The sequence below is a fragment of the Stenella coeruleoalba genome, assembly GCF_951394435.1.
Source record: "Stenella coeruleoalba genome assembly, chromosome: 16".
Lineage (NCBI taxonomy): Eukaryota > Metazoa > Chordata > Mammalia > Artiodactyla > Delphinidae > Stenella > Stenella coeruleoalba.
The window spans coordinates 78,998,254-79,022,184 of NC_137162.1; the positions used below are offsets into that span (position 1 = coordinate 78,998,254).

The 23,931-nt window shown below is 47.6% G+C and overlaps 1 protein-coding gene across 1 annotated transcript in view; it reads left to right on the forward strand.

Moving 5' to 3' along the window:
- LOC307175048 (uncharacterized protein) overlaps positions 1–21,353 on the forward strand; it is a 310,959-nt gene extending 289,606 nt beyond the window's left edge. Inside the window, exon 4 of the mRNA XM_079899857.1 lies at positions 20,727–21,353. Within this exon, the coding sequence (XP_079755983.1) occupies positions 20,727–20,849 (123 nt within the window). The 3' untranslated portion in view covers positions 20,850–21,353. The remainder of the gene's footprint in view (positions 1–20,726) is intronic.
- Positions 21,354–23,931: the final 2,578 nt, after the last annotated feature.

Sequence of the window (23,931 nt, forward strand, 5' to 3'; positions counted from 1 at the left end):
GTGCGAAGGATGTGAAAATGGAGGCCCTGAAGTTGTGGGTCATGTTTTGTGGTTAATTCCCTCCCCATGTATAAATAGTGAGCAAATGTTTATAAACAGGAACTCTTCGTTTCGGTGATGAAAGCTCTGCTCCGGCCCACTCTGCTTGCGTACGCCTGAGCATGCGCGCACACACACACACACACGCACACACACACACGCACACGCACACGCACGCACACACACACACACACACCTTATTTTTCTCTCTCATACACACAGCTGCGTGGAGCACGGAGCTGGAAGAGGTGTTGAGAATCAGGGATCAGGCTCCCCTTCCTACCCGTGCCAAACTTTCTGTCACTAACACCCATCCACCTGGATAACACGCTTGAGAACTGAGCGGAATGGGCAGCCCAGAGTTGAGGCAGAAAATCCCACGGGAAGCACAGGGAAATGAAGATTTCTGGAAGAAAGGGGTGGATGGACCGGGAGGTTGAGCTGTGGCAATACCTCCTGGGTGCAGTGGCCCATCCCCACCCTGGGTTTGAGTCCCCTGGGCTGGGGGGGACACTGGGTTGCTCTCACCTGGGCAGCGTCAACATTGAATTGGGGGAAGCCAAGTGGATTCAAAGTTGGATTTGAGAACTTTTTATTTCTCCTCTACAGAGAGAGAAACCGCTGCTGAGCGCCTTTCTTGCCTTTTTCTCCAGGTGCCCTCAGGTTTCCTTACTTTACTTTGTCCTTCCCCGCTTTCTTTGCAGGAGGACAACCTTCCAAACCCAAAATACACGGTACTTTTGTTCCCGCTCCAATAGGCTCCTTTCCAGAGCAAGGATTCCTAACCCAGAACAGCAACCCTTTGAAACAATGTTAGTGTTTCTGAGTGGGCTGCATGCATTTTGTAGGGCCCCCTACTTTCATTTCTGTTCGGAGTGAAAAAGGTTTATTTCACAAGGCAGCACTATTTTTGTAAAATACGGTAACTTCCAAATTATTTTTGTAAGTATAATTGATTTACAATACTATATTAGTTTCAGGCATACAACATAGTGATTTGATATTCTTATATATTACGAGATGATCATCGCTGTCAGTCTAGTTACCATCTGTCATCATACAAGCTTATTACAGTGTTAGTGACTGTATTCCCTATGCTGTACATTACATCCCTGGGATTTATTTATCTTATAACTGGAAGTTTGTACCACTTAATCCCCTTCACCTATTTTGCCCATCCCCCCCCACTCCCTTCACCTGTTCGTTCAGCTGGATGATGGACACTTAGATTGCTTTTGTATCATGGCTACTGTAGATAAAGTTGCTATGAACATTGGGGTGCGTATTTCTTTTCAAATTAGTATTTTCATTTTCTTCAGATAAATACCCACAAGTGGAATTCTGGATTGTATGATAGTTCTATCTTTAGTTTTTTGAGGAACCTCCGTACTGTTCTCCATAGTGCCTGCACCAATTTACATTCCCACCAACAGTGCACAAGGGTTCCCTTTTCCACACATCCTCACCAACACTTGTTATTTCTTGTCGTTTTTGAAATAGCATTCTGACAAGTGTGAGGTGATATCTTATCATGGTTTTGATTTGCATTTCCCTGATGATTAGTGATGTTGAGCATCTTTTCATGTGCTTATTGGCCATCTGTATGTCTTCTTTGGAAAAATGTCAGTTCTGGTCCTCTGCCCATTTTTAATCAGATTTTTTTTTATATTGAGTTGTATGAATTCTTTATCTATTTTGGATATTAACCCCTTAATGGACATGTCACTTGCAAATGTCTTCTCCCATTCAGTAGGCTGATTTTTCGCTTTATTGTTGGTTTCCTTCACTGTGCAAAAGCCTTTTAGTTTGATGTAGCCTCATTTATTTATTTTTGCTTTTGTTGCCCTTGCCTGAAAAGACAGATCCACAAATATATTGCTAAGACTGATGTTGAAGAGTGTACTGCCTATGTTTTCTTCTAGGAGTTTCATAGTTTCAGATCTTACAAGTCTTTAATCCACGTAGAGTTTATTTTTGTTTATGGTGTAAGAAAGTAGTCTAGCTTTATTATTTCACATGTAGTGCCTAGTTTTCCCAACACCATTTATTGAAGAGACTGTCTTTTCCCCACTGTATATTCTTGCCTCCTTTGCTGTAGGTTAATTGACCATATAAGTGTGGGTTTATTTCTGGGCTCTCTATTCTGTTCCATTGATCTATGTGTCTGTTTTTGTGTCAGTAGCATACTGTTTTGATTACTATAGCTTTGTCCTATACTTTGAAACCAGGGAGTGTGATTCCTCCAGCTTTGTTCTTCTTTCTCAGGATTGTTTTGGCTATTGGTGTCTTTTGTGGATCCGTACAAACTTTAGGATTATTTGTTCTTGTTCTGTGAAAAATGCCATTGGTTATTTTGATAAGGAATACACTGAATCTGTAGATTGCCTAGGGGAGTATGGTCATTTTAACAATATTCATTCTTCTGATCCATGAGCCTGAGATATCTGCTCATCTGTTTGTGTTCTCTTCAATTTTTTTCATCAAGATCAGCGTTCAGGTCTTCCGTCTCCTTGGTCAAATATATTCCTAGATACTTTATTCCTTTTGATGCAATTGTAAATGAGATTGTTTACTTAATTTCTCTTTCTGATACTTCAGAGTCCCCTCTGAGGTCTATAGCTGGTTGTCTGCGCCTCGTGGATTTTGGGCGAGTATTGGGAGGTAAACTCAGAAGCCATAGGGAATTGGGGGCGAGTATTTAAGGAGCAGGGTGAGGCCTACCGTTCATTTAGGAGAGGCACTCTGGGGATGGGTTCCAAGCTTCACCCTCCAACATCTGCTGAGATGATCCAACAAGCTCTGTCTGGACCCCAGAGAGGAACCCCAAGGAAGGTCTAGAAGGCAGGCAGCTGTCCCTTGATATTAACATCCAGGTCAGTGAGCAGCCTTTTGTCATGGGGTCAGTTGGGGTCAGAATTGTCCCAGACTGCGTCTAGACTGCGTTCAGGTAAATAACCAGAAGAGGCGCCCTCTCGATCTCCTTGCTCACCCCGAGTCCCCTTGCTTTCCTCCTACGTGGCGTTTGTATTCCTGGTTTAGACCAGAAATAGATACTGTGTTTGCCAGTCAATTTGTGAAAATAACAGAACCATTATCCCTCACAGAGTAACTCCTTACAACATGAGTCAATTTTTTTCCCTATAAATTGTCTGTTGACAATTTTTCTTGTGTCTGTAAAGTGCTTTGAGCTCCTCAGAAGAAAGGTGCTACACAGACACAAGATGTTATTATTTTTGTCATGATTATTATTTCATAACACAGGACCCCTTTACAACAGCAATAAGGATGGAAAGCAATTATTTTGTTTGCTTTGGTTACGTCTAGGTCTTATGATAGCAAGATGTGACATCCAGAAAACCAAGTCATGGGAGGAAAAGAAAAGCAGTATGTGTTTGTATGCTTCCTGTCATCTGAGGGGTTTATAGCCTTCAGAGACATGAATTCATTAATCCCCTGGGGATATAAAGAGATGAACACTATTGTGCCAGTTTTAAAGACAGGGAGAAGCTGGCAGATCCGGAGTTACCAGAAGAAAGAACCCGAACCTGAAGAACTCATTTGAAACCTCTTTTGCGATGTGCTGAAAATTCCCCTTCTGGTCACACCACAGGATCATTGAAAACCGACATACTTTGCCGGCCAGCAGCTGTTGGAGGGGCGGGCATGATGGTGTGCCTTCCGACCCCTTCTGTGCGGAGGACTTCCTTCCACACTCTCCCCTAGACACACTGACCTTGGTGCTGCTGGACACAGAGTAGGTACCACATGGCTGGGTTAATTATATCACACAGAAATGTGCCAGGACTACGCAAGGTAACACTGCCTGACTAACCCAATGGGTACGGACCATCTTGTAAGTTGTGAGAAATTTCATGTCTCTCAAGGTTGGGTCAGGAGTTCTTGGGCAGTCTTGGATCTTTCTCTGGACACGATCCAGCTCTCCAGTCCTGCCGGGATTTGTGACTAGTGGGCCACCGTATTCACGCATTCATTCACCACATTATATCGGGGAAATGTGATGTACTGGGAAAACCGTGGATTTGGGAGTCATGTAGACCTTGGTTTCATCCTTAAGTCACGTCTTACTAGCTGTGCGATTTGGGGCAAAGCGTTTTTCAAGCCTGCTTCCCTACTGACAGCGTGGGAACAATAATATCTTCCTTGTAGGGGTGTTGTGAAAGTTATTGCTAATATATGTATAGCGTCAGCCTACTTAGTAGGGGAGGTGGCTGGGGGCTGATCATTTGTTCAGTGATGTCATGTCAGTAGCTTGAAATTGACCATGGCAAGAGTATTTCCTCCATGGAAATCAGCAGATGCTACAAAGCAGGGCTTTATTTTCCCCCAAGAACCTATTTATCAACACACCCCTGCACAGTAGGCACTCAATAAATGTAACTATGATGAGTAAACTCAGGTAAAACCCATGTTGATTCAAGATGTAGAAATAGAATACATCCATTACAGGGAACACAGAATCACTGCTTGTTTTACAAGTGATATCGCATCTGCCCCGAATTGATCCCACAGAAAGATGAATGTGTGGCCTCTTCTGGTACATGGAGCTTGTCATTTAGATCTATTGCTTTCGCTTATTGAACTTGGGAGCATATTTTGTGTTGCTTCCAGTAACTCAAATTATCATTTGGCTTATAAGAATGCAGTGGCTAAAACCAAACCGACAGAAAAAAAAAAGAGTTTGGGAAATAGTTTTCATTATTTCCAAGCTGGAGAAACAGCTTGTCAATCAACAAACATCCAACACTGTACTTGATACTACAACTGATCCAAGAAATGTGCAACAGGATTCTTGACTTCATGAAGCCCATAGCCCACATGGGGTGGTGAGAAAGACCGCACGTGTATTTGAAGTAATATAAAAAAATGAATAACTTTTGCAAACACATTATGTGCCCCATTATGCTTCCATATAGGAGAAATTCAGGCACAGGGAAATAAAGTCCATTTTTTCCAGGTGACAGAACTAGGAAGAAACAAAGCTGGGATTTGAATTCAGACTGTAGGGCCAAGAATCTTTCCAGAAATAACTAGGGAACAAGTGATGATATTCTCTGCCGAAAAATAATTGGGCCAAATTTTGTACGTAGATAATTAGAGAATGGACAAACTATAATTAGAAGCTAATTATGTGGTCACAAACAGCAAACGCAAGATCAGTTGAAAGGAAGCAGGAATCACATGGAGATTCCTGATGGGGAAAGCTTACAGAAAAATGAGATCTGTACAAGTTGACAGATAGTCACACATTTTTGTAATATTTTGCTAAACAACAAACACAACCAAGTCTGCATATGTTTGCCCCAAAGGCAATAAACCGTCTGATGAGACCGCCATGACCAAGAGGGAAGGGCTGAGTCCCACAGGAGAGGGTACAGAACATAATGGAGAAGGCCTTTCCTCTGCTGAATCTAAAACAAAAATGGTTCTGATGAACCTACGGGCAGGACAGGAATAAAGACACAGACGTAGGGAATGGACTTGAGGACACGGGGAGGGGGAAGGGTAAGCTGGGAAGAAGCGAGAGAGTGGCACGGACATATATACACTACCAAACGGAAAATAGATAGCTAGTGGGAAGCAGCCGCATAGCACAGGGAGATCAGCTCGGTGCTTTGTGACCACCTAGAGGGGTGGGATAGGGAGGGTGGGAGGGAGACACAAGAGGGAGGAGATATGGGGATATATGTATACATATAGCTGATTCACTTTGTTATACAGCAGAAACTCACACAACAATGTAAAACAATTATACTCCAATAAAGACGCTAAATATATATATATATGAGGGAGAAGTCAGTCCAACCAATGTTTTGGCGTTACAGACCCAGTCTATTTTTCTTATGACACAAATCTTTCTTGCTTTTCTCCCTTTTCCTCCCCTTCCTTCTTGGTCTTAAACAAACAAACAGAAAGCACTGATGGGCTATTCTGACTGTAGCCAGTCCAAACACAACGCCAACTAATAAATCTTGGGGCAATGATGGCAGAGCCATTGCTTGGCTGGAGGGAAGAAATGCTTCATCTCATACATCATTTACTACTGTGCTGGGCAGTGAAGCCACAAAGCCAGGAAAGATCTAGAAAGTTAAGAAGGGAGGGGGGGAACTCCAACAACATCACGACTCCGTCTCCATTATCTTGTAAAGTTTACTGATGCACAACAAAGAGGCCATTTGTAATGGCACCCGTGACGGTTCTGATTGACACAAGGAAAGAAAGAATGGTGCTCGACAGTGTTTTCAGTGGCATTTTTTATTGGCCACGGGCTTGACTGGAAGTGTAGTGATCTCTCTCTGGGACCCAAAGCTGGGTTTTCTGGAGCCCACTTTGGAGTGGGAAGTAAATATCCCACACATGGGCTGTGGATGTCCGACGTGGCCCCTGAGATGACTTGGGACCTCCATGGCAGAAAAGTCGTAGAAACTTACCAGCCAGCTTTGGTAGCCACTATCCACCCCTGAGCGATGACCAAGCTGGAGGAAGGAGATGCTGCAGCCGTAGAGGTGGGGAGGGCAGCGCCCCCTTCTCACCTGGTCAGCAAAACTCAGGAATTCCCTGGCCATCTCTGCCATCAGCGTCCCTCCCCTCAGAACCCCAGCTCCGCCCCCTCCCCCACCCCTCCCCCTCCCCCCATGTCACAAGTCCTCATAGGTGACCCAGAAGGCACACCCACGTTGCCTGCGTCCCGGAGTCTTCTCTGCAGACGTCCAACCCTCCATGGGACAGCTCCCTGACAACCTGGCTGACCCAGCCCTGCCCTGGCCAGCACAGAGGCCTGAGGTTTGCATACCAGCTTGATAGGCACACGGAGACAGGGCACACCAGCCCTACCGTGACCTTTTCACTCCTGAGAGGCTGGCGGCCTCAGGCATGGCCAGTGCACTTCGAGGGTGGATGGAATGGAATATTGGTTTCTTGTCCCAAAGAGGAAGTGAGGAAGGCTGGTCCCAGGGCAGGTCACACCCACTTCTCCCGGCCCCTGAGCACAGCCTCTCACCTTGGGGGGTGCGCTTCAAAGCAGGTTCCAGGGAGCGGATCCCCAGGAATCCTCCAGGCTTCCTCCCCCGCCCTCACCTCCGGACAGGCCTCAGAGCAGCCACCGGGCCCACTCAGGGCTCCCAGGACCCCCATTTCAGGAAGGTCTCTTTGGTCTCTTTCTCCCAGTAGCTCCTGAGGCTGCCAGGAAGTCTCCGAGCAAAATCTTGTTGTCTGAGTCCTGCAGACCCCTGGCTGGTGACCTATCCAATGAAATCACCTCCCCTCACTCTTGCTGACAATTTAACTGCAAACATTCCTTTTTCTACCCCTCCCCTCCAGCCTCCCTTGCCTCTTCTAGCCCTTCTGCTAAGGAACCCAATGCACCCTGCAGGAGGTCTCAGCAGAAGGCCTTTTCTCTGGAGGACCTGAAACCTGTGTGCCCCCAGACAAGTTCCTTAAGACCTCAATTTCTCCTCTGTAAACTGGGGAGAGTCTCGTGTCTGTCCAGTGGTAAAAGGTGAACAGCGAGCTCTCAAAAACACCAACCAAGCAAAAAAGAAACTTCTGATGTTCTAGCATTTGCCAGTTTCCATGGTGTAAATACTTCCATTATGGCCAATTTCTTTTTTTAAAAATAATTTTTATCGAAATATAGTTGATTTACAATGTTGTGTTAGTTTTAGGAGTACAGCAAAGTGATTCAGTTATATATATATATATATATTCTTTTTTTTTCATTCTCTCCCATTATAGGCTATTACAAGGTAACCTGTGTTCCCTGTGCTCTACACTAAGTCCTTGTTGATTACCTTTAAATATAGTCATATGTGTATGTTAATCCCAAACTAACTCCTCCTGCCAGTCCTCTTTGGTAACCATAAGTTTGTTTTCTATGTCTGAGAGTCTATTTTTGTTTTGAAAATAAGTTCATTTGTATCATTTTTAAAGATTCCACATATAAGTGATATCTTATGATGTTTGTCTGACTTACTTCACTTAGCATGATCATCTCTAGGTCCATCCATGTTGCTGCAAATGGCATTATTTCCTTCTTTTTAATGGCTGAGTAATATTCCATTGTGTATATACACCAGATCTTTATCCATTCATCTGTTGATGGACACTTAGGTTGCTTCCAAGTCTTGGCTATTGTAAATAGTGCTGCAGTGAACATTGGGGTACATGTATCTTTTTGAATGATGGTTTTCTTTGGATGTATGCCCAGGAGTGGGATTACAGGATCATATGTTAGCTCTATTTTTAGGCTTTTAAAGAACCTCCGTACTGTTCTCCACAGTGGCTATACGAATCCATCATGGCCAGTTTCAAGTTAGTACCATGATGTCGCCGAACATGCGGGCGGGAGGCGATGCACACAGTGGGCTTTGTGAGCTGGTTGTGCCGTGCAGCCCTGAACCTGTCCCATTAGGTCGTTGGGTGCTTTAACTAGAGGTGATACACAGACAGTGTTTAAAGCTGTTTGGTACACTGCTTGGCACACAGTAGGCGTACTTAGCGAGCTGCGGCTCACATCCGCCAGGACTCTCAGCTTCCGGTCTGTCTCCTTGCCCTGCAGAAGGCAGGTAATAGATCCCCTCTTCTGGGAGAAGCAAATAACGAATGATCTTTTTAAAAAAATGAGGCGCTCTCTGCCGGCTTCTGATAAATTGCTCTGAGCAACTTCTTGGAAATAACCCGGGGCCAGTGCCTCTGTCTCAGGGCTGCCCTGGAAAGGGAATCAGTGGAGGCATGCCCCTCCCTGCCCCCGGGACAGCCGAGTCTCTGCCTTGATAGAGATTCAGCTCAGCTGCCTCGGCGCTTGCACCAGTATTTAACCCGCAGAACCCCCTTTTACTTTGAGCAAGTTCCCGATGTGTTTTCTTCCTTCCCTAAGCAACATTTCTGCTGCTGGCCGCATCCAACAAAGGAACAAAGTCACATTGTTCAAAGCAAACAACTCCAGTATCACTTGGAACAGATAAACAATCACACCCCCAGACCTCAATCTCCAGACCCAGCTGGACAAAGCGGAGTGAAAGGCTCAAGGCCGCGAGGCAGCAAAGCACACCTTTATCTGCTTCCAAAAGGCCTTTATCAAGTGCAGTTTTTATGTGGGTTTCTTTCCCCCCTGACTGTTACTAATATCCTTTTAGAAACTTTGAAAATAGCATGTCTTTCCTTACCGATGGGTTCTGTTCCAGGTGACTTTTGATTGATTTTTTTTCCTCGCCACCCCCTGCGTTTTGAGGAGGACAAAAAGGGTTTCTCTTGTTTCTCTGTTGGCTTTTGAAGGTCCCCGTAGTGAGACTATCATTTCACCTTTTAAAACTCAGTCTTCCCATCTTTTGGACTAGATGGTCATTTTAGATTTGTCTACCATTAGCTGTCCTGTGATTCTGTGAGCGATCGCCCTTTTCTGGTCCCCTGCCCCCCAGGGAGCAGGGCTGATTGACAGGAGGATTTTACCGCGTAGAAATTCACTGGGTGCAATTTACTACTTGCAGACATGCGTGATGACAGCAGCTCACAGCCCTCTGGGTTCTCGCTGCTGGGCACTCAGGGAACCTTTGAGAGAACTGCTTCTGCAGGTCACTGGGCTACCTATGGGTCAGGAATCTACAGAATGCAGCCACCCTGCAAAGGTGGACAGTTGGAGGGGTATATCCCACCAAGTAGCAGGGCTTGGCTTGAAAACGAAACCCTTAGCCAGCCCTGAATATGTGGCATTGCCTCTGTGCACACTAAAAAAGAAGAAGAAGAAGAAAAACAAAGACTGGTTACGTGGCAAGCACCTAGTTAGGAATTATTCACAGACGCACTGGAGACTGCTAACCAGGGTACGACGGGGGAGTATCAGGGCAGCAGAAGGACTGAGGCACCGTGAGAGCCTGACCCAGAGAGAGAACCCCACCTGGAGGGACAGCAGGGGCAGGTCCTTAAAGCCCCCATGCAAGAGAACCTGAGTCTTGGGAAAGGAACAAGATTTCTCCAGTGGAGAACAGGGAGGGAGGGGGTTCCAGCGGGAGGAAACAGCTTGGGCAAAGGGTCAGAGACGTGGCCTTGGCCTGGCATGTGCCCACATTCCCAGGACACAGAGTGAAAGAACTCATTCTTCAGAGTTCATCTCTTGTAGCAAAAAATTATTTGCTAAGTGCTTTCTGGGGTCCTGGGGCTATGATGAGGGTTGAGGCCAACACACCTGGCGCACAACCTTCCTCCCCTTTATCATCCTCAAGGTTCTGCACGAGTCCCTGCTTTAAAGGCCACCATGGCCTGATGGGAGAGTGGCCCCCTCGGACCCTCAATGCAATTATCATCTCTATAATTAATCTTTACTCTTAATCCTGACTTGCTATATCTCTTCCACTGTTGTCTTGGACTGGTTTTTACATTTTAAAGTACTATTTAGTGGTATATAAGAAAACAAACTTATGGTTACCAAAGGGGAATGGCAGGAGGAGGGATAAATTAGGAGTTTGGGAGTAGCAGATACAAACTACTGTATATAAAATAGATAAACAACAAGGTCCTGCAGTGCAGCACTGGGAACTATATTCAATATCCTGTAATAAACCATAATGGAAAAGAATATGAAAAAGAATATGTGTGTAACTGAATCACTTTGCTGTACAGCAGAGACTAACACAACATTGTAAATCAACTATCTTTCTATAAAAATTAAGAAAAAGAACTCTTCAAAAAAAATAAAGTACTTTTAGTTCTCAACTCATTTTTTTTTTTTTTTTTTTTTGCGGTACACAGGCCTCTCACTGCTGCCGCCTCTCCCGTTGCGGAGCACAGGCTCCGGACGCACAGGCTCAGCGGCCATGGCTCACGGGCCCAGCCGCTCCACGGCATGTGGGATCTTCCCGGACCGGGGCACGATCCCGTGTCCCCTGCATCGGCAGGCGGACTCTCAACCACTGCGCCACCAGGGAAGCCCTCAACTCATTTTTAAGTTGACTTAGTTGGAGTATAATTTACATACAATAAGATGCACAGGATTGAAGTGTATACAGTTTGATGACAACGTGTACATGTCACCACCACCCTGGAAAGTTCCGCTGTGATCCTCTTCCTTCACCACCACCCACCACCCACCCAGACAGCCCAGCCCACCACTGATCTGATTTCTATTATCATAGCTTCCTCTTCCTCTTCTAGAGCATCCTATGAATGGAATCAAACGGTGGATCGTTTTTGATGTCTGGCTTCTTTTGCTCAACATAACTTTGTTGAGAGTCATCAATGCTGAGTGTTGTCACTAGTTGGTTAATTTTTATGGATACAATAATTTCGCTTTTTCATTCCTTCCCCTGTTGATGGACATTTGGGGTGTTTTCTCTGTGCATCTTTTGGTCTTACTTTTCCAACTAGATTGTGAGTTTAAGGGCAGAGATGTGTCTCGTGTACTCTGTCCCCACCCTGAAAGCACCTCCTCCGGGGTCACGTCAGCCTGGTTCCTCCAACGTGTTGGTTAATTGAATTATATTTGTGGCTAAGATGTGGTCCCTGCCTGTTAAGACCTTGTCGCCTAATTATAGAGGCAGCTACGAACATAAATCAGTTATTCCAAGACAACACATTTGTTCCTTCATTCAGCAAGTATTTATTTCAGAGAAGACATGCCGATGAAGATCTAAGACACAGGGCAGAACGAAAAAGGCGGTATGAAAGAAATTCAGCAGAAGAGTCCTGGAAACTCTGAGAGTGAAGCGGTGCCTTTTGCTGAGACGCTCAGGGAAACCCTCAAGGAGGGAGGAGCAGATGCTCAGGCCTCAGAAGACTGGACACGGGGGGGCCACGACGGAGCAGCAGTAGAAGGGCCAACAGAGGCAGAGCTGGAAACACGGGGGGAGAGAAGGGAAGGCATTCCCAGCAGCAGAAGGAACATGAGTGGGAAAGCAGGACAGGCCTGGACCATAGAGGGCCTTGAATGCCGAGCTTGGAAACCCATGAGCAAAAGCTCAGACACACAGCACATGCCCATCAAACACTTCTGTGATGATAGGGATGCTTTAACAACAATTCAGCATCGATGTTCTGCAAGGCAAGACCGCCACCATCTCTGAACGATTACATCGGTGTCACAGGGGAACAACAGAAACAGAAAGGGGGTAAGAAATTGACTAGGTCATGGGCTTCCCTGGTGGCGCAGTGGTTGAGAGTCCGCCTGCCAATGCAGGGGGCACGGGTTCGAGCCCTGGTCCGGAAGGTCCCACATGCCGCGGAGCAGCTAGGCCCGTGAGCCACAACTACTGAGCCTGCGCGTCTGGAGCCTGTGCTCCGCAACAAGAGAGGCCGCGATAGTGAGAGGCCCGCGCACCGCGATGAAGAGTGGCCCCCGCTCGCCGCAACTAGAGAAAGCCCTCGCACAGAAACGAAGACCCAACACGGCCAAAAATAAATAAATAAATAAAAATACAATTAAAAAAAAAAAAGAAAAGAAATTGACTAGGTCACACCAAAGGTGAATATCAGGGTCACCGTCCAACCCTAAGCAGCAGGTGGTCAATGCTTGGGAGCAGCCAATAGACCAAAGGGTAAAGGTCAGAGAGAGCCTTGTTTTGGTGAAAGTCAAAGAAATAAGAGTTCGGTTGTTTGTTCTTAAGGGATGGGAATGCAGTGAAATTATTATTATCAGTAACACTACATGATACTTTGAGAACTTTATACTTTTCAAATAATTTCGTGTTCATTATTCATTAGATCCTCATGGCAACCCTGACAGTTCAGCATGTAAGGTATTATTATTATTATTATCACTATTATTCTAGATTTTTCAGGGAAAGAAACCAAGACCCAAAGGGGTTAAGAACGTCTCCACATAATGGAAAAGAATATGAAAAAGAGTATATATATATCTGAATATATATATACATCTGAATCACTTTGCTGTATGCCAGAAACTAACACAGCACTGTAAATCAGCTACACACAAAATTAAAAAAAAAAAAGAATGTCTCTGAAAGAACTTTAGCTAATTAGCCAGGACTCAAATTGGCATCTCTTGAACGAATTTCTGCAACCAGTTATAGGAAAAGGAGAAGGAAGGGTTCTGTTGGATAGAAGTGTCTTAAAGACCAGTGTTTCCAAACCAAATCAGCCGGTCTGAAGCTCCCTACCACTCCATGCCCAACACACTGCTGGCCTGTGGTGGTCTGAGAAGGGACTTATCGCAAGTTAGGACAGGGATCTGATTCAGACTTTCTACTATGACTACGTGGGAGTCAGATTTTTCTTCTGTAACCAGAGGCGATTGAAGGTATAGATCACCAAGCTTTCTGCCAGTGTAGGCATTTCTCTGATCGTTAGGGCCACGGTCAGAAAGTGAGTTGTCTGCACTAAGAACTGAGAAGGACCCCAAAGTCGTTTCTGCAAGGGTGTGGGACTTGCAGGGCTGGGCTGCCCACTCACTACCCCAGGCCTAAAGCCTCTTTCTGCTGCCTGATGTTTACAACCTCGGCTGGGTCCTGCACAGACAGGCCCGTGCAGGCTGTGTACTGTGACCTGGGCCTGGCCGAGAACAAAGAACAATTCAAGAGGGGAAGAACCGGAGGAGTTCACCTGGGTCGTCATCTTGCCTCAGTTAAACCCTGAATGTAACCGGGAACCAGAGAGAAAGGGTCAGTGACCCACCGTGAGAAACCACCACCGTAAACGGGGCTTCTGGAGGGGCCAGGGCTCGCGCTGGGGATGGCTTTCCCTGACTCCACAGCCTAACTTGGAATCTCCCAAGAAGTGTGTTTGCTCTTGTGTGCACGCGATCACGACGACAGTCTGCTAAACCACGTGAATGACTCGTCTGCTCCCTGCAGGGATCAGCGCTTGCTTCCACTTTAATCCATGACAGCCCAGCGTCCGTCAGGCCGACCAACCCAGCCGCCCAGTACTTGATGCCCCCAATGGAAACAATCATCTTCCTCACTTGGCATCCTCACTTTCCTCTTGAAATGTACACATGTTGTGAAGGGACTCTAGCAATAAATCTTTCCTCAATGAAATTCTCTGCGCATGCATTAATTTCCCTCCTTCTAAACAGCAGTGAGGCAGCCAGCAAACAGCGACCACCCCTGGTCATTGCGGAGAAGATAAAGGGTTATTAAAGGAGGGACCAGCTGCTTGCCAATTACAGCGTTTAGGTCGGGAGTACAAAGAAGCTGGTCTGCCATTGCCCTCTGCCTTGTAGGAAGATGCTAACAGCAATCTTCGGCGCTAATTACTGTCTGGTCCATTTTCTCCTGGACCAAGTTTGCATAAGTTCTAAGCCTGGAAGTCGAAGAGAAATGGAATCTTACCCATAAACATGACCTTTCAATCACTTGGAAAAAGGCACCCTCTCTCTCATAAACACTGCAGCCTCGCTTCGAGCAATCTGGAGCTCTGAGCTGTGGAGAGTTGCCGTAGGTAGGAAGGAACTTTAGCCCTGGAATTCAATTAACTGTCAGCACTGCTGTTTGAGTTCGGATGAGTCATTCCTCTTCAGCACACGGGCACAGGGGCCGTGAGCCGCCAAGATGAAGGGTGATTGATAAGTGCTGAAGGACCAGGACTGGACGCCTACCAGAATCCTTCCCTCACCCACACGCATTTTTACATGAAAATAGAATAAAGGAATAGCGGGAGAGAACGTGTGAGTACATGGGAGATGCTGTCAAGAATTTGCTTACATCCTTTTCTATTTGTAAGTTTCACTGGATTCTGTGCTTGCGAAGAGCGGGGACTGTACCGTATATTTCCTGTCTCTCAGTTCACGTCCAAATTAATGCTTAACGGGGGAAGAAAGGATGCTATCTGGTACCCCACACACATCTCATAGCTGAGGGGAAGTAACTTGCCAATGAGAGAAAGGGCCGGGGCTCGGTCCCAGAAAGGCTGCTGCAAACACCTGCCCTAACCACTGGCTCACACTGCCTCTCGTAGGGTAGGGTGCACCGTTCTCTGTTTCACGTGTAAAGTAAAACGTGGTCCTGAAAAAGGTAAAGGCATGTTTCCCGTTCTATGCAACAGTGTGTATGCAATCTACATACAATATACAATTCATACAATACACAATTGTTCGTACAATATACAATAGGCAAAACGTGCCCGGCCCTTTTCCTCGGTCACTTGAATGGTTCAGGCCATGGCCGATTGGTCTGGTCGGTGAGGTTCTTTGTCAGTTTCCCCCAGCTCCACGATGCATCCTTCCAGAACCCTCTGCCCCTCGTTTCAGTTTTGTGTTTGCAGATGCAATTTAAGAAACCGTTCCAAGGGGAAAGGAATACTTTGGTGGAGGACGGAAAAATGAACAAAACACCGGTTAAACTTAAAATTCCTTCAGGACTTGACGACGAACGTTAAAACGTAAGAGTAGACAATCAAGGTGAATTTGTCCACCATGCTTAGAAGGAACAGGCTGGGAATGTCACACGCCTGCGGGAACCAAGTCACGGTGGCCACGCAGGCAGGTGTACAGCATTCCGGGGGCCGAAAGGATGAAACAAGATACTCTGAACACATGAGAAATGCCTGCTGTGAAAGCACTGGCCCTTCTGGTCACACATTTTATAAACCTCAGGTAGATGAGAGACGACAATGAGAAGAGTGACCTCAGCGTGGCACCCTCACGCAAATTAGAATTGGGGTACGGCTGCTGGAAGGGGCAGAAATTTTAGGTTGGGTCCATTTTATACTAGAACTCCCCAAGGCGTCACTGTATCACTGGGTTTTGCTTTCTTCGCCTTTGTCTTTGCTATCTCTCCCTGTTTCCCTACAAAACCAAACATACTGGCTCTCCCAGCTTCACAAAGAGAAAAACGATTCCAAGAGGAAATCACTTCACAGCAAGTGAGCCCTGGGAAGAATTCAAGAGTGAGGAGCCCTTGTAATGAGATTAAGGGAAAAATGCTTTTGTGCATCCAACTCAGACCCGTCCTCAATGCACGAAAGGAGCCAAAACAAACACCGGCGTTGTTTTGGGAAGGAAAAGGTTAACAAGCTATGAAAACAAAATTAGAGATATTTTCAAAGCATGACCCTCGGCAGGATAAGCAGAACGCAGTCTGCAGTGTGGCAGCATCTCCCCTCCTGTCTGACGTTTCTCCTGCAGCTTGGGGGCTTGGGGGTGGCAGAGCAGCCATGGCTGTGATGCTCTGAACAGACCACAAGGTTGCTGACCTCTCCGTGGCGGATGGGCCGCATCCATTGGGCAGAGGCATGAAAGCCTGGGTCCAGGGTAAAAAGGCACACGGCTCCTCGGTCCCTTCCTAGAAATGAGCTTAGAAGAAATTCTTTGTGGATATGCATAGCTTGGAGCTCAAGCTTTCATCAACCCTCTGGCAAAAGCACGAGTTTGCGAATGGAAATCCTGAGCTTGTGTCCAGACTTGGGTCTCAAGATGGCCCTGAGGACAAGACCCATGCCTCAGTTTCCACATTCGGTCAATTAATATTTATCAGGCACTCACTGTGTACTGGGCTGAGGGCTTCCGGCTGTGGATATAAGGTTGAAAGGCCCCCATCCTTGTCCTTAAGGGACACACAGTGTGGTGAGGAAACAGATACAAGTGGATAGCTATCATTGTAGTATATGACGCGTCTATAGCTAATTGTATCAAATGGAATGGTTTTGATTGGTTTCCAACTACAGCAGGAATGGGGGTGATGCCGGTAGACATTTGTTCCTCAAGTGGAATGGTGTGTGTGTGTGTGTGTGTGTCTCTGTGTGTGGTCAGATGCCCATCACCCTCCGTAGGTAGTACCCGTGGTTCTGTAGGAGCCTGCAAACCCACTTCCCTGTTCTAAGCTGGCTTCCGATGATGGAGGCTGTCACCCGGAAGCACAGTGGAGCTACTGGGATGATGTGTGAAAGGGCCAAAATGATGTAATAGAGGTGCTTCCTTGCACTCTTCATCCAAAAAAGACTGCCAGTGCCCACAAGGGCCCGGACAGCCTTTGTTTAATTCAATGCACAGAGATTCCAGCACTAATCAGAAACTCTGTTGGTGATAACGATGAGAGGTTTTACATACAGAATCCAAAGCCCAAGACAGAGAAACAGATGAGAGTGTCGAGGTGTCTGCATGGGTTCCATGACAAGGCACCCAGTTTTCTCCAACAAGACTGAAAATCTTCCTTGTCCTGTGAAAATCTCAGCTCTGCCTTGCCAAGAAGGACTCACCTGGGCATTTTATACGAAATCCCTGAACTTTGCTCAGATTGGGACGGTGTGGCTTCTTCTCAACGTCTCCCTGATTATTTTCTACGCCAAACTTCACAGCCATGGCTGGTGATTCCTAAGATCTGAATTGATGAGGTTCATTTCCATGCACCACAAAGTAGAAATATCAAAAGGCACACAGAGCAGCTCAGGTTCCAGGAGGAAAGGCAGTGACTTATCTAAAATGGGAGCTTCCATCATTGCCTGACAGCCCTGTCCTTTTTCTAAGACTTGTAGTACTTGGCCAAAGAAATTTGGTAACACGATAGTAACTTTGCGGTGGAGGCAGATAGAAGAACAATTCTGCTGTTCCTTCCTGCTGAATTCAGGGAAAGAAGGAACAATAATTCACGTTTGGGCCCTCTGGTGAACTTCTGGTTAAGTGTTAGTTCCCAAGAACTTTTGTTAACCCGCTGTGAAGTAAATCGTGCTTTTCATTTCCAGATCTGTACACAAGATTTGGACTCTCCCTTCAGATAAAGTACTTGTTTCCAATTCACTGGAGTCCTCAGACATAGGTTTCTTTGAATGCATTCAGCTCGTGATCATCTGGAACAAAAGTTACTCACCCCAGGCCAGCTTCCTCTCGTGTTCTGGGTTACTCCCCTCCTCTTTTCCTGCCCACCCAGGTCCGGAATTTCTATTGTATCGACTACTATGACGCTTCACCATATGGTGTCTTATGGGAAACAAGAAGTTTGTTACCTGTTTTTGTTCCCCTGATGACTGAAGCTTATACCTGAAATCTTAAAAGACATACCTATTTATAGATGTTCTAAAATACTTCCCACATTCAAAATACCTCCAAAGGCCTTCTTGGCATCTCTGCGAGGCTAACAGACGTCCCAAACTCAACGTGTCTGAAACCCAGCTCATCGCCCCCTCCAGCCAAGCCCCCCTGCGCCCGAACCTGACACATCTCAGCTGGGCGGGAGGCTGGGGGGAGGGACTCTTCTAGCAGTTCAGGTCCCAGACCTCGGAGCCATCCTTGACTTCTCTCTTTCCTCGATACCCTGCACTCGAACGGTCAGAAGACCCCTGAAAATGTATTTCCTGGAAAAACGTCCAGGGTCTGGCCACCCCTGTTGTCACCCTGAGCCAACACCATCTCACCATGGAGTCTCCTGGACCCCTACACTCTACCCTCAACATGCCAGCCGGAGCGCCCCTTGGACAATAGAAGGTGGGCGCTGCGACACATGCTCAGAACCCTGCAGAGGCTTCCAGCTCATTCAGGGAGGAACTGAAATCATCACACCCGCCTCTGTTCTCCCCCAGACCGCGTCTCTGAACTCCCTCACTCCACTTTAGCACCCCCCCAGCCTCCTTGCTCTTCCTCCAACAAGCCAGAAACAGCCCCCCTGTAGGGCCTCTGCCCTACGCAGTCTTTCTGTCTGGAACTCTCCCCCCACCCCGGGGGCTCTGGCTGAGTCCCTCACTGAGAACTGGCTCTGATCCCCCCCTGCCCGGTGGGCCCACCCTGACCTCTGCTGAGCTCACCTGCGTCACCAGCGCCACCCTGCCTTGCCCCAGCATCCCCGGTCCTTCTTCTCCCGCTCTGGTTTTTATTCGTGTTCTTTGGGATTTCTTTTTTCCAAAGCACGCCCCCTCACCTCCCACGAGGTCCAGGATCTTGATTTTATTTACTGATGTATCCTGAGCACCTCCAGGACTCGTGCCTGCCTTGGTAGGTACTCAATAAATCTTTGTCGACTGAATGGATGACTCGAGGGCTTGGTGAACTGTGTTGAAAAGAGCAGGGGTTTGAAACCAGCTGGACCAAGGTTGATGTCCTGCCACTTACTAGCTCTGGGAACTCGGGCACATCACTTTAACTTTTTGAGCCAGTTATGTAAAATCACGACTATAAAGGCATCTCAGGTAGGGCCTGGTGTATATAAACACTCCATAAATGGTAGTTAGGATATTGTTATTACTGTTGTACATGCCGATACCTGCTGTGACCCGGCGGTAACCTCAGGGAATAATGTATCTAAGCGTCCCCCCACCACCCCAGGTAGGACCGTAAACCCAGGACTGGGTGGATGATCTCTGGCTCCTGCCAGGCCTCCCTCCTGCCCAGCCCCTGCTGTCCCTCTATTTAGGAAGAGGGAGGTGGTGAGAACGAATGGAATTGCCGCAGCAATCGTGGGCTCGGTGACGTCGAACTCCAACCCATACCACTTAGACTGCGGCTCTGAGAGCAGGTCAGTGGCTGCAGACAGAGTCAGGATCCAGCCTCTCCATCCCCCTCCGGCTGGTCCAAACTGGCTTCATCATCATCATTCTTATCATCATGTCTAGGAGACAGCAAGTCAGACACAATGGGGGGTCCAATCTCAGCTCTACTGCTTGCTCGGCAAGTGGCTTTGGGCATGTACCTCTCTGAACCTCACTTTTCTCATCTGTAAAGTGGGGATAATAATGCCCTCCTCATGGAATCCATGTGAGAATTCAATAAAATTCAGGGTGGCTTGCACTCATGAGGGGTTTACCATGTCGTAGAAGGGCCTGATGGTGTGAGAAGACAGTCCTGCCCATGAGAAAACCAGTACTCTGAGCATTTTTCAGAAGAAAATTGCTAAGTAATTGAATAGGCCTTGTCTGGAGGCGGTGAGGTAACTGTCCCTAGAGGTATTCAGGAAGAGATTGGACCACCACTTAATAGACTGGATAACCAGACTCTTACTTAGGCCCCTTCCCATCTAAGATCTGTGATGGCAATGAAGTTGCCTTCCTCAACCACTGCTCCCACAATAAAATTGACCAGAGCTTGGTCTTCTCACAGTTTTCTCCACCCTGGAATCGTCACTGTGGGAAGAAGGCACAGAACAAGGGCGATGCTCAAAGTATAAATATGATGGACCTAGTAAATCCACATTATAGATGCAAGGTTCAATGTAGCAATCTTGAATAGGCAGGTGTAATAAAGTGTGTTTAGGGGAGACATCCAACACCCTCCTGCTTTACTTAGGGAAAACAGGCCTAGAGAGGCACTCTGAATGATGGAAAGGTATGAGCAGAGAAAAGAAGATGGGGCAAATGCCTTCCATTTTGCAAAGTGTGAGAGTTTTGGACTCTCACATATTCACGACAGCTGAATATGCAGGGGTTAAAACAAAAAATGCATCTGTACTGAGAATACTTCAGAAATACAGAAAGCCTAGGCCCAAACTCACACTGCTGTCATCGTGATGCTTCCCTGCAATTCTTTGCATCCCCACCACCACCCCCCATCCAAAGTGGTCCATAACCGGAGTGTTGCCATAGCAACAGGCTCAGCAGGGGAGCCACTCAGCAGTACCCAGTAATTCACATCTGTGCTTGTGTCTCTCCCTCTCTCTCCTCTCTCTTTTTATCTGTAAATGGAAAGCAGCTCATGAGTGATGTCACCTTGAAGCTGACAGTTCCTAGAGAAAAGGAAGAGGAGACTTTCGTTGAGGGGGATATTCCCCCCGCCACACAGGGTTCTTTTTCCCTCTCCACAGGTCACACGCCCTCACGTGGGGATGGAAGCAGCTGCCTCACAGCTGGAAGTACGTAGAGCCCCCAAGGATGGCTGGGAACCAGCCGTGGCATCTGACCTTTGCTGCAGGAGAGGCTCTTCTTAGGAGGCTGAGGAATTGGCCCGCAGGCTTTTACAACCTCCCTTTGACTTCAGGCCGGGTCGGACAGGTGGAGGTGAGAGAAAGCCCTCTCCATCCCCACTGCTATGTCCACACCTTTTACGTGATGCCCTTGACTGCTTGCTCTCGCCTCTCACCTTGATCTTTTTCTTTCCTTCCTTGTTTTTAAATTTTCTTCCTGCCTTTCATACCAAGACCCAAAGCGATGGAGGACTGAGCCGGCCGGGTCTAGGATGGGGCCACTCACGGTTGACTTGGGGGGATGCCAGTTGCGGAGCGATTGTTGTTTCTCCTTCCTCTCTGTTTTTGCTGAATTCTGTGACGTCACAAGCAACAGTTGGGGTCAACCCATGCACCGCTTCTTCGCCACTTTTCCTTCCTAAGATTAACCATCCAGTCATTCTGGTCTGTGCTTGACGGAACATGATAAAGGCACCCAGCATCTCTTAAACAGTTGATCCCTGTAGAAGAAGTTATTTTAACATGCCCCCTTTCCCAAAATCTGAGTATGATGGGGTCATTGTGATGGCCTGTGTTATAGGGAAATCATTTGTTGGTGTGGTCTAGAGCTTGGGTGATTTCATGTCTCTGTTGCTTTGCTGTCCCCATTCTTGCTTTGAAAAAAATCGTATCTCTTTACTTCTTAAATAAGCTATGTAAGTGCTGTTAGCAAGGTTTAAAATATTCCAAAGACTTTATTGTGAAAGTCTCCCTCCCACTCCTGTCCCCCGGACACCCGTTCCTCTTCCAAGAGCTAACCAATGTGACCGGTTTGAATCAGAGAACACATTAAGTAATGTGTTCACAAGCAAATGTGTTTGTGTATTTTATTTTCTCTTTCCTTTTAATACTGATGCCTAAAAGGTAGGGTTTCAGGATTTAAAAAGCTGAACATATCTTGACCTGTTTTGTAGCCAATTTACTTTCTTGATGAACTCACTACTTTGTTCAAGTATCTGTTTATGGACTAAGTGAGTAAATTCTTAGGTAATCGCAGACTTTTTTTTAAATTTTAAGAATCACCTTTCTCCCTGTCACTTCCCAGGAGGACAGAGAAGGGGCACAGAGAACCAGGTCGCATTTGTTCCTTTCTGCCGGGCAAGGAGCAGGTGTGCAGGGCTGTTAGTCAGGCGGAGATGGAGGGAATGGTGGGAAAATGGCCATTGCAAGCCTCGAGCCGGTCACTTGGGAGAATCAGGATTCGTCTGACAAGTTCCAGTGGCAGGGAGAGCTCTGGCTGCCTTTCCGGGAGAAGCTGGGGCCTTTGCAGTCTCGTCTTCCTTCACGAAGGACAGATCTGATAGGAGGTGGACCAGCTTCTCCCGGCTGCACTGGGAACGCGGGTGGGGAGGGAGGAGAGGATCGACCAGACCGCTCCTTCAGCTTCAACTGGCTCTGTTCGTATTCCAGTCAAAGCTGCTCAAAATGGCTCATGTGGGCAGACGGGGCCTGAGTCAGCCCATCAGTAACATCCACCGAGCGCTCCCTGGATACAGAGTGCGGAGCGCAGAGCTGTGGAACCGGAAACAAGAAATATATGGTTCAGTCCCTCCCCTGAGGAGCTGAGAATCTTAGGGAAACAGGAAAGACAGACATGCCTGAAAAAAGACTCAAAAGCCCGTGAACACAAACACAGAAACCAGCACAAATGAACGCATGGGGGTTGTTGATGGTGTCTGTGGTCCAAGCCAGGCCTGGGACAAGCTTCCTCCCGTGGATTCTCTTTTGGAAAAGGGAACAAAGACCCTCTGACACATTCCCACCTGTCCAAGCGACAGGGACAGTCACGAAGGAAGAGGATTTAGGCTTTGCAGGAACAGCCCTGGGATGGAATCTCTCTGCGTGGCTAGATGTATTACCTTGACCTGTTTCTAAACCTATCTGAGGTCAACCTCTTCATTCGTAATTCGGGGGCAATCCCACATCTTAAAAGTGTGGTGAGATCAGAGGATGCAAAAGTGCCTGCCCAGTGCTAGCATAGGATGGGCACTCAGTGACTGGCAGTGACTGGCATAGGATGGGCACTCAGTGACTGGCAGTATTCATCATTATTCTAGAGATCGTTCTAGAATCGCACCCTCTGGGTATCCACGTGGAAAAGCATCTTGCTCTTCTCTTACTTCCCTCTTAGCGGATGGGCCTCTTCCTTTCTTCCCAGTCTCACCTCAACCCATCTGCTGGTCTTTGGTCGGCAGGGCTGCCCACCCGTCCTGGTGAGATCGGCCCACGTGGATGGGACCCAGTGTTGGTACCACTGGACCAAGTCCAGCAGGAGGCATCTTCTGTCCCTGGAGCCGCCAGGCCGTGGGAGAGAGCTGGGATGAGACGCCAGGAGACGGAGCCAGGATCAGCTGGATGGGCCGCTGGCGGGTGGGACTGGGGAATGGGGAGGACGCAGGGCCAGGAAGGCAAGAAATGACCGTGCCGTTTAAAGGGAGGCCATTCTGGGGATTCCCTGGCTTTCCAGGGGTTAGGGCTCCACGCTTTCACCGCCCAGGGCCCAGGTTCGATCCCTGGTCGAGGAACTGAGATCCCACCTGTCTCGTGGTGCCACAAAAAAAAAAAAAAAAAAAAGCGAGGCCACTCCATGTAAAACAGAAGCGACTCCGGGCTCTCAGTGGCTTGGCGTATCTTTGAATTAATGTCGGATAACTAGGATGAAGTTGCTTTGCTAATATTGCTACCACTGCCACGACTGTCACCTGGCCCGGCCTCCTCGCCCCTCCCCTGAGTTACTCAGCAGCCTCTTAACCGGCCTTCCGGCTTCACCCCTGCAGCCTTGTCTCAACTCCGTGGCTGGAGTGACCTGCGTAGACGTGAGTGGGACCTTATCCACGGCCCATCTCCCTCAGAGGAAAAGCCGCAGTCTTTACAAGAGCCCACGAGGCCCTTGACCAGCTGGATCCGGTCACCATGCCCACATCACCTACTTTGCACTCCTAGCCCTCCCCCGCCCTCCCCTCTAGCCCCCAGCCGCCTCCTGGCTGGTCCTCGGACACTCTGGACGCTCTCCTGGCCGGGGCTGTACACGGCTGCCCTGTGGCCAGGCACAGCCCCGAGGTCCCCC